Source organism: Alexandromys fortis, unplaced genomic scaffold (assembly GCF_014885135.2).
Source record: "Alexandromys fortis isolate MF-2015 unplaced genomic scaffold, M_Fortis_MF-2015_v1.1 scaffold_219, whole genome shotgun sequence".
In the NCBI taxonomy this organism is placed as follows: Eukaryota; Metazoa; Chordata; class Mammalia; order Rodentia; family Cricetidae; genus Alexandromys; species Alexandromys fortis.
In genome coordinates, this window is record NW_026068092.1 from 432213 (window position 1) to 442546 (window position 10334).

The window sequence follows — 10334 nt, forward strand, 5'->3', positions numbered from 1 at the left end:
TACAACGGACGGGGAGTGAGGAGTGGGGCTAGTGGGTGGGGGGCTGGTCTGCCCGTTCCCCTGGGGCAGCCACGTGTGCCCAAGGGAGGCGGAGCCGAGCCGCTGCGAAGCAGGCCCGCAGGATTCTCTAGGGGTCTGACTCCTGCGCACTGGGAACTTCAGGAATTCGCCTCCAGACCCTGCAGATGGCCGACCAAGGGGTGTGTGAGCGGCGGCCGGCCGAGTCCAGCGACGGCGTGCTGGGATGCAGCCAGGCGCCCGTACGGCCTGCCGCAGGGCCCATGGTTCAAGGCAAAAAAACCAGCTGCTCAGCTTCTCAGTCCCATTCCGCTCCTCCTGTCTCAAGCCTCTGCTCCCCATTCCTTTCCTACCAGCCGTCAGTCTCGAAGCTAAACCTCAGTTTTAGGGCCCGTGATATGATCTAGTCAGGGATGTCAATCCCCTGCCTCAGCTTTGGAAAAATGCTCCTCTCGCTCTTCATGGCATGCGGAGGAGCGGAGGTGTGCAGCCAGGCCCCAGCCATGCACTGCGCCCTCAGAACCAAGACGTGCAGCCCACGACCCCTGCGTGCAGCATTGCTCTGGGCTGCTGCAGACCGCCGGCTCGCAGCCAGGCCTCCTACCGCCACGGTGGAAGCGCGGCCGGCAGGGGGAGCGAGGCGGAAGGGAGCGGCGGCCGGTGCAGGTGAGGGAGGAGCACTTCCCGAGGGTAAGGCTCTGCGTTCCTTCTGAACCGGTGCGCGCGCGGGGTTTAAGGTTACCGATGGGTTCGTTCCTTTTCGCTGCGGGCTAGAACCCGTCGTAAGGCAGCGGTGGGAAGAGAGGAGCGCAGGCCCGTTACTGGACGACAGGCACCGACCCAACAGTTTCAGGGCAGCGCCCAGGGTGGGGGCGGTCCTAAGAGTCGGGTCCTGAGGTCCTGAGGAAGCTACTCTACTGCAAGCTGGAGGGTCGGGTGGACTATCACTTGCAGGGTTTCGGGTTTCTTAAGCCAGTCTTCTTAGGTGTTCCAACTTTCTACGGTATTGCTAGTGTAGGAAGAGTTAGAGAGGAAGGATGCCGGTGGCCAAAGAAAGGGGTGCGCATCTGCTGCGAGTGGAGCCCGTTAGCCACACAGAACAGGCCAAATGGGTTCTCTCACCCATTCCCAGAGAGCCTCTGCTACAGGGGATTGTTCCTATCCTGCCTGTGTCTTTGCTGTGAAGTGTTTGCTGGCCCACAAGTGCCGCCACAGCAGGAAGGGGTTAATGGAAACTAGGGAGACTTCCCCCACCACTGCAGGTGAGGTCTGGGGCGTCAGGACAGACCCCAGGGCCGGCCCAGAGTAACCAGGGCTTCCAGAGGTTTTTCACTTTCACTTCTCAGTGTTGGCCTCATTGAAGCCCCAGGATCTGACTGCAGCCCTAGGAAGGGGTGCGGGGGGGGGGGGAAGAGCTCAGCTACTCCACCCTGGGACGATGTACATCCCAGCAATGCAAAATCACCCGCCAGAGCCCTCCTCTACATATCCACACAGCCTCCGTGGGCAAAGATCTTGATGCTGCTCCATCTCTGCACCGCTGCCCTGACCCTTGTGCACCTGCCCACCTGCCCAAGGCTGGGCTAGGCTGTGGAGGCTGTCCCTTCCGGGGTCCGGAGGCAATGGGGCAGCCCTGCTCAGGGAAGAGGGAAAGAACCTGTGGCCCACCTAGTCTCCACACTATACTCTTTAGATCTATCCCCAGGCCAGTAACACAGGTCACTGTCACTCTGTCCCATGAATGGCCAACCACTCAGGGACCAACGAATGAGCCAGCGACAGCTCCTCTTTTTCACATGCCTTGTTCTTAAACTTTCAGCTGCGGGCTGGGGCAGCCTGCGGATAGCAGTTCAGTTACACACACCCTCACCCCGACCCATCTCACACAGCTCCCGGGTACCCATTCCCTGCACCTCTGGCCTTGATCAAGTCTCCACCCGGTAGTCACTAGAGCCCAGGGATGGAGGCCATGAGACTGTAAACACCCGAGGACAGGCTGTCTGCATCATGCCACATCCTGGGGAAAGGCCTTGACTGGGCCTTGTCTACTAGTCTTCAGCGGAGTCAGAGAGCTTCTGGGCTTCATATCCTGAGCACAAAGGGCATGGCCATACTGAACGGGTCAGAGAGGCCCTAAAGATGGTAGGTGTAGAGAAGGTGCAGCAGAAATGGGGCATTGGCTTAGTGATGCCTTGAGGCCCAAGGCTTAGGGCCTGGTCCTGCACCTTAGCAGCTAGGCCTTGCTATGGTCAGGCTGGTTGCAGGGAGGAGCGGGGACAGCACCCCACCATGCCATGCGGTCTGAATTTCTCCGACGTGTCCTCAGCTCCCTCGGCCGGCCAGGCCCCGCCCCCGGCCCTCCCTGCGCCCCGCTGGTGCGCAGGGAGGTCGGAGGAGCGGGCACTGCCCACCCTCCGGATGTAAAAGCGTCCTGGCCAGAGGCGGGCGGTGCGCGCAGGGTGCGCGTGACGCTGGGGCTCCCGGGCTGTGCGGCCTGGGCGGCGTCCCACGGCTCACTTCCCCACCACGAATGCAAGCTGACCCAAGGGGCCTGTAGGGGCATTTGCTGGTGAGGTCCAGCTCTGCGGCACGGAGGGACGAAGGACTCCGCAGCCCTGGGGCTATCTGCCTGTGGCCTGTGCGAGAGCCGGAGCCACTCTACCCAGGTGCAGGGGCCGCCGGGGAGGAGGTGGAGGCAGGTGGGGCCAAGGGCTGGGCTAGACTCAGGCAGCCCCTCAGTGTCTCACCAGTGCCCTGCCATTTCAGCCTGGGACGGAGTGCTCGTGACATAGCGGCTTCTCCTTGGGGGCTGTAAACTCTGGTGGTGGCTTCGCCGAATAGAGGGGACGCCCAGCCTCCGCTGAAGCAGCGGGATGTTCAAGGGGCGTTGGTCACACGGGGCTCAGGGAGCAGAGGCCAGGGACAGAGAGCTTGGAAGGCAGGAGGGCCCTGAATTTCCAGGGCGCTTCAAGAGTTCGGACTCCCGGGCCAATAGTGGCTGAAAATGGGGGGTCTCATGACGCCATAATCCCCTGGGCCTGGGACCGACGGCTGTGAGTGGCACTACAGGCCCCCGCCCCCGGGCCCCCTGCACTGGGCTGGGCGCGGTTCGGCTGGGCGTACGCAGTCGGAGGCGGCGCCGGTCAGGCCCGGGCGCCTATGGACGCGCGGAGCCCGCTGTCTGCCCGGGCCAGCGCGTTCAGCATCGCCTCTCTTGTTGCAGCCGAGGCCTCGGAGGGCGCCGCCCACCGGGGCCCTAGGCCCTCGGACCGGGCGAAACTTCGCCGGCTACCAGGATCCCCAGCCGGAATGCACTTCAGCACAGTCACCAGGGACATGGAAGGTGAGCCTTCTGTCCGCGTCTACACCGACTGGCCGCTCGCCGGCCCCCTGCTGTGAGGCCCTGAGGCCCAGCGGGTAGAAAAGAGCTCTAGGCCCGGTGGGCGCCAACCTTGAAACTGGGACTCTGGAATAGGGAGGAAGGGCCGGCATTCCCCAAAGTCAGTCCACCCACCATTCTAAGACGCCAATCTTGGGGACTGAGCACAGTAACAAGGTCTTCAAGAGAGAAGACGACGGGAGGCTTTGAACCGGCAGGAGGAAAGATAGAGAAGAGTCAGGGAACACAGTAAAAGGGAGGGGGACTAAAACAAACAAACAAACAAATAAATAAAAGTACAAAGCATCGAGATCAGCCTAGAGGAAAAGAAATTGAGAAAACAGAAAATGCAACAATGGTAAGAAAGAAAAAAGGAAGATACGCACGTAGGAAATAAAGATAACGAAAGAGAAAATGAAGGAAATTTTGAGACAAAAAATAACGTCATTAAAGATAAAGAACAAGAGAAAGATTTCAGATTTATTTACTGTTAAAGGGGCAAATAGACGAATACTAGAGAACATACAGAAATAAGAAGAGGTTAGACGAAAGGGAGAGCAAGGAGTTTTGAGAGGGGAAAGAGTGTCACTGAGAAAAGAGTGAGAGGCTGGGAGTTAAGGAGAAGCTGCAGAGAGAAGACAGCGCTGTGATGAGAAGTTGGAACCCGGGACACAAAAGGTAGAGGAGCAGGAACTTGGGGCAGAGCAGAAGCCTGCACGCGCTGGCGATGAGCAGGGGCCGCACACCGGTCCCGTCGTCCCAGGAGCCGGTCGGAGCGGTCGGGGGGCCCGGGCCCGCGGAACCGCGGCGGGGGAGGGGCGGGGGGGAGGGGCACGGGCCATTGTCTCGGCGGGGCGGGGCGGGGCGGGGCGGCTCCGCGGGGCCGGCCCGCGGGGTGGGGCGGTGCGGCCCGGGGCGCGTGCGGCACTGCGCCCGCCACTCGGCCCGCCGCGCGGGACGGCGCAGTGATCTGCGGCGGGCGGCCTTCGGGTCATGATCTCCGCCGTGTCCAGCCCGTGGCTCACGCAGCTCTCGCACTTCTGCGACGTTGCAGCCTTTGCGGCCAGCAGCCTGAGCGGCCTGGGAGCCCCGTCGCCTGGCGCCGACCCGTTCGGCCCGCGCGAACCGCCACCACCGCGCTACGACCCGTGCGCCGCCGGCCCCGGTGCCCCGGGCCCGCCGCCGCCGCGCGCCTACCCGTTCGCGCCCGCCCCCGGGGCGGCCAGTAGCTCGGCGGCGGCGGCCGAGCCCGAGGGTCCGGGGGCCACCCGCGCCGCCGCCGCCAAGGCGCCGGTGAAGAAGAACCCGAAGGTGGCCAGCGTGAGCGTGCAACTGGAGATGAAGGCGCTGTGGGACGAATTCAATCAGCTGGGCACCGAGATGATCGTCACCAAGGCGGGCAGGTCAGGCGCCCCCTCCCCTGCCCACGTGCGTGCGGCGCTTCTAGCTGAGTGTCCAAGGGATGCGCTGGAGCCTGGCCGAGAATCGGGTGGAGGTGCGGCCCGCCACCTGCGGGACCCTCTGGCCTCCCTGCTGACCCGGCTCCAGCGACAACCCGCAGAGCACCAACCGTGAGTCCTGGAACTCCGCGAGGGAAATCTGTGGGCTGAGAGTGCGCCCGACTGCGGTCAGGCAGCCGCCACCTAGGAAACTACCGCGTGGGTTCAGTCTGCACGGCGATCTCAAGAACAAACACCCCCTAATTGTATAGATAATTTTAGGAGAGAATTAAGACCCTTTAAAAGCCAGTGCGCCCAGTTTCCGGGAACTTGAGAGCCGGTTTTCTTGGGCCTCAATTTCGGCCGCTCTTGGGCCCAGTTTTCCTTAAGCCTGGCCGGGTATCCGTGCCAGTCACCCTGTTATTTGTTTTAAGGGCCGAGAGGGAAAGGGAACAATTGCAGATGTTCTAGATTTGACCAGTAGACAAAGGCGGGTGCTGGGTTGTGTCTAATGTACACACCAGCTCCGTGGCCAAGGAGGCTCAGGGCCTGTTTGCAAAGCCTTCTCGAGGTTTCTGTTTCCCTGCTGTGCAGCCATCCCTGGGGAACCTAGGGCCTGTCCTTCCCTGTGGCTCTGTGGATTTTCTCCAGGCTCTTTTTGCTGTCCATACCCGCACAGACGACTGAAGAGAGCAGCTTGGCCTCCTGGTCCGAGGCAGACGAACAAGGGCCTTGAATGTCACTGGAGGGGTTCAGAGCAGAGGGAGGGAACACATAGTCTAAGTCCTTTGGAAGCATATTCTATGGGGAAGTGGGGACTTGCCTGTGTCCTACAGAAGGTGGGAGAGTCTGATCGGGTCTTGAGAGCTGGAGATAGGAGTTCTGGGGTGCCCACTTTACTGGGGGGACTAGACAACAGCCGCAGTGGAGACTTGGAATCACTGCAGCACTCGGTTTCATTTTGTCAGAGCCGGGGAACTCTTTCACTTTGTTGGATCAAGCAGAGGAGGCTCCGAGAAGGACAGAGAAGCCAGGATCTTAGGTATCCTGCTGCTGGCTTAGGTTAAGTCCAGAAGGTTAAGGAATTCCTTGGGCAAGGCTGTCTGTATGGGCAAAGAAGACAAAATAGGCTCTGGGCTTGTCCAGCTCAGGCGCCTGGTTAGCAGTTTCTGTGTTTTCAGAGAAGGACCTGGGTCCCAGCCTGCTGCTGCCTTGCCCATGGTCGGATAAGGGCCTTCTTGAGGTTATAGGGCAAGACTGAGGGGCTAGGCTGAAGACAGCGGCTAAAGAGGGACCAGACAGACAGACTGGGTTAGGGGTTGCCCGGTCAGAGAAGTCAAGAGTAGAGAACTGTCCTGTCCGCTCCTACCTGAGGTGACCTGACCTCCCCCAGGCGAATGTTCCCCACTTTCCAAGTGAAGCTCTTTGGAATGGATCCCATGGCTGACTACATGCTGCTCATGGACTTTGTGCCTGTGGATGACAAGCGCTACCGGTGAGCAAGCCCTTGGGACCACTGGGACAAGCTGTGTGTTCAAGGAACAGGGAGGGTGTGCTAGAGAAAACCGACTCCCTGACTGCTGATAGACTACAAATACCACACTAGCCAAATAACTCTTTCATGACCCGTCCTCCTGTACTGGCTGCTCCACAGACGGCTCTCGCCCTGCTCCCCCTTCCCTGCTTAAATCTCACCCCTACTTATTCTCTAGGAGCTTCCTCAGAAACTTACTGTAGTAACTTCTTGAGCTTCTGGCAGCCGGCAGCTCAGATGCCTTTGCCTGTGTGGCTGGCCACCTTACCCCTGTCTCCTGGTGACCGTCTTGTCCCCTTCCCCCATCTCTAGAGAACCTTTGGTTCCAGAGCTGGGCCGGAAAGGTGGGGTGGCTGGTAAAGATTATGCAGGGCGGGCCTGGGCTGCCTGGACAATTAACAGTAATTAATAAAGGGAACATGGACCGCCCTGTGCCCAAAGCCACTAACGCCAAATCCAGTCTCCTGCCTCCTGGGCCCTGGGGCAGGCTGACCCGCTTGCAGCGAAATTTAAGAGAGGAGTGGCTTCCTCTTTTGCAGCAGTAGGGCCCAAACTCCCCTCACCCACCCTGTACATTTCAGTTTTCTGGTTTGCCCACAGTCCCCTCTCTAGCCACTGTGACTTGGGAGTCTTGATTTTGCCGTGAACAGAAAGAATTCTGAAGCAGGGATCTTCTTGTTTCCCCTAAATAGCGGGACCCCTTCCACTATGTTGCCCTAGGTATGCCTTCCACAGTTCCTCCTGGCTGGTGGCTGGCAAGGCAGACCCTGCCACACCTGGCCGAGTGCACTACCACCCTGACTCGCCAGCTAAGGGCGCACAGTGGATGAAGCAAATCGTGTCTTTCGACAAGCTGAAGCTGACCAATAACCTGCTGGATGACAACGGCCATGTAGGCACCCTTCTTCCTTCTGGACTGTCCCCACCGACTAGAGACAGAGGCAGTACTGGGGCAGCGCTGGGGCAGGTGCAGGCTTCTGACAGGGTGGCGTTGGCCTGAGGTGGGCTCACCTCCCTTCTCTTCCCGACGCTGAGCTCACGGTGGGAGGGGGGGGCTCTTTAATTGGAAAGGATAGACCCTTCGCAAGAAGAGGGCAGGAGGCCTGTGGAATCCCAGCCTGGGGGAGGGGTGCTTTCCTGTTGGGTGGAGCTCTGTCCTGCAGCTACCACCCTGCAGGCCTTGGGCCATCCTTGGGGTCTGAAGGAAAGGACAGGACCTACAAAAGAACCTACAACCCCACCGTTTGCCGGCATCTTTCTCTGGAGGGCCTAAATGGGCTGCAAGGCCCCATGCCTCTTTAGAATGAGGGCATTTGCCAAAACTAAGGAAATGCAGTTTCTTAGACTTCGCTCTCATGATTCTGGCCTGAATCTTCCCCCAGCCTTGGGCTGGAACTGACTCCCACCCTTGTCTTCCAGATTATTCTCAACTCCATGCACAGATACCAGCCCCGCTTCCATGTTGTCTACGTGGACCCTCGCAAAGACAGCGAAAAGTATGCAGAGGAGAACTTTAAAACCTTTGTATTTGAGGAGACACGCTTCACTGCGGTTACCGCCTACCAGAACCACCGGGTGAGGGCCTGTTGGGGGGTCCTGGGACAGGCACACCTCTGCCCTCTCCCTCCATAGGCCGGCCCAACCTCCTATATCAGCTTGACCTCTGTAGCAGCAACTGTCACTGCAGTCTCAGAGTTTGTTTTCCAAACCATTCCGGAAACTCCCCATCAGAGGCCTGATCTGAGCTTCACCCAGATTCCTAGAGCGCCAGCTCTGCTGCCCTCTCTGTGCTGGGGGGCTGAGGAGGACGGAGGTGACCACTTTCCCATCCCAGCCAGGGACACTCGTCCTCGGCACTTATTTGGGGAGGCAAAGATAGGTCTAGCGAGAGAGGAGGCGCATCAGGCAGGGGCAGGGGGCAGTTGTGGGCCCCTTCTTTTCCAGACAGTGCAGAAGACCTACCCCTCTAAAGCTGGAAACACTCCCCTATCCGCCTCAGCCGAGGTCGGGCAGCTAACACGGCTAGCTTACTTTGGCTTCTCCGCAGATCACGCAGCTTAAGATTGCGAGCAATCCCTTCGCCAAAGGCTTCCGGGACTGCGACCCCGAGGACTGGTGAGTGCCCTCCAAAGAAAATCCCCCCCCCCCCCGCGCTTGGCCTGGATGCCCGAAGTGACCCTCTCCCCGTTGCAGGCCCCGGAACCACCGTCCCGGAACGCTGCCGCTTGTGAGTGCCTTTGCTCGCTCTCGGAACCCCGTGGCTTCCCCTACGCAGCCCAACGGCGCGGAGAAAGGTAGGATCTGGGGTCGTGGGATCGCGGTCGCAGCCCGTGCGCGCTCCGCCCGGGTCTGCCGCCGCACCCGGCCTCGCCTGCATCCCGGGGCGTCGTGGCTTCATCCGTTGCACAAGGAGGTGGCGGGCGGGCAAGCGGGCACTCGTCCTCCCGCTCTCTACCCCGCCCGCCGCGCCCCGGACGGCGCGAACCCGGGTGGGGGTGGGGGCTGTGGCCCGGCAGGTGCGTCCCGGACAGTCCCTGCCCGGCTCTCATCCCCGGCTCTCCCAGCAGACGCGGCCGAAGCCCGGCGAGAATTCGACCGTGACTCCGGACCCGCTGCGCTCGGTGACGCCGCGCACCCGCCGCAGTTGCTGGCGCGCGTACTGAGCCCCGCACTGCCCGGGTCCGGCGGTCTCGTCCCTTTACCCGGAGCGTCCGGAGGCCGACATAGTCCCCCGCATCCCGAGCTGCGCCTAGAAGCGCCGGGTGCGTCCGAGCCGCTGCACCACCATCCCTACAAGTACCCGGCCGCCTACGACCACTACCTCGGGGCCAAGAGCCGGCCGGCGCCCTATCCGCTGCCCGGCCTGCGCGGCCACGGCTACCATCCGCACGCGCACCCGCACGCGCATCCGCACCACCACCACCACCCCGCGGTGAACCCCGCAGCCGCTGCCGCAGCCGCCGCTGCGGCCGCAGCCAACGTGTACTCGTCGGCGGCTGCGCCTCCCGGTGCCTATGACTACTGCCCCAGATAGTGCGCCCGCGTGGGCCCCAAGGGCCACTTAAGGACGCGCTCCCCCGCTGGGGAGCCTTGCGGGCCTCCGGCCCGCCAGTGCCAAAGCTCCCGTCCGAGGCGGAAGGAAGTGGTATTTATTGTTCTCCGCGAGACCGCGTCGCCTCCGGCCCGGCCGGCAATTGCAGTGTAGACGACCCGAGTGAGCCCCGCCTGCGGGCGGTGTAGATATGTGTAGATATGTGTAGATACTGTAGATACTGCACCGGCGCCGATTTCATAAACGGTTTCGCCTCTTTTGGAAACTGCCAGTGTGGCTATTTATTTGCAACCAATTCGAGCGGGCATCTTTGGGAGTGAGGGACTTGGTCTTCCCAGCCCCATCACTAATGGGGCGAGCAGGGGTCTCCACAGCTCTAACCAGCCCTCCCCTTTCTCGGACAGCTCCCCGGGCCCCCACAGGCTGTCCCCAGAGCAGGCAGTGGTTTTCACTTCAGTTCTCCACATCTGCAACTCGTACTGCAGAACTCGGGCCTGAGCGCTGACCAGTTTGCAGGACTAGACCTACGAGTTTTTCCGTGGAAGCCGGGAATGATGGTCTGGACAGGACACTGTCCATCCGGCCTCAGATGGCATGTGGGAAGAAGGCAAAAAAGACAAAAACAGGATTCCTCTTCCAGCAGCGCCCTGGCTTGGCACGAGCCCAGAGTTGCGCTTCCCCTGTTTATTGACTTTATTCACTAAAAGTCCCCACAGAGTGACAGAGGGAGGGAGCGCGAGGGGGGGGCGGCGTACAATGACAGTGGTCGTGAGTCATCTTGAAACTCCCGTGTGAAGCAATTTTCCCCAGGCCAGGTGGCTGGGTGACCTGTCTCCATTAACTCAACACCATCGAAGTGGCCAAAGGAGCCCTTTGATCCCTCCCTTCCTGGGCAGGAAGGGCCAACCGGAG

The 10334-nt window shown here is 60.9% G+C and overlaps 1 protein-coding gene across 3 annotated transcripts; it reads left to right on the top strand.

Annotated features, from left to right (window-relative positions):
* The first annotated feature begins 2521 nt into the window (after positions 1 to 2521).
* Tbx1 (T-box transcription factor 1) lies at positions 2522 to 9680 on the top strand. 3 transcript variants are annotated; one of them, XM_050123025.1, is made up of 9 exons: positions 2525 to 2684; positions 3242 to 3361; positions 4452 to 4800; positions 6230 to 6331; positions 7091 to 7262; positions 7790 to 7945; positions 8418 to 8485; positions 8564 to 8664; positions 8935 to 9678. In XM_050123025.1, the coding sequence occupies exons 2-9, from the start codon at positions 3328 to 3330 to the stop codon at positions 9402 to 9404; spliced, it is 1452 nt and encodes a 483-aa protein (XP_049978982.1). In that variant the 5' UTR covers positions 2525 to 2684; positions 3242 to 3327; the 3' UTR covers positions 9405 to 9678. The 3 variants fall into 3 exon arrangements, with proteins under 3 accessions (XP_049978980.1, XP_049978982.1, XP_049978981.1); XM_050123023.1 differs by having other exon boundaries at positions 2522 to 3361; positions 8935 to 9680; XM_050123024.1 differs by having other exon boundaries at positions 2525 to 3361; positions 8938 to 9677.
* The last annotated feature ends 654 nt before the right edge of the window (positions 9681 to 10334 follow it).

Excerpts from the sequence above, each read along its gene's own strand:
- Tbx1 (XM_050123023.1), top strand. The coding sequence starts at position 3,178 with ATGGACGCGCGGAGCCCGCTGTCTGCCCGGGCCAGCGCGTTCAGCATC. Across the intron at positions 4,801-6,229 it reads ATCGTCACCAAGGCGGGCAG|GCGAATGTTCCCCACTTTCC; the intron begins GTCAGGCGCCCC and ends GACCTCCCCCAG. Across the intron at positions 6,332-7,090 it reads GTGGATGACAAGCGCTACCG|GTATGCCTTCCACAGTTCCT; the intron begins GTGAGCAAGCCC and ends ATGTTGCCCTAG.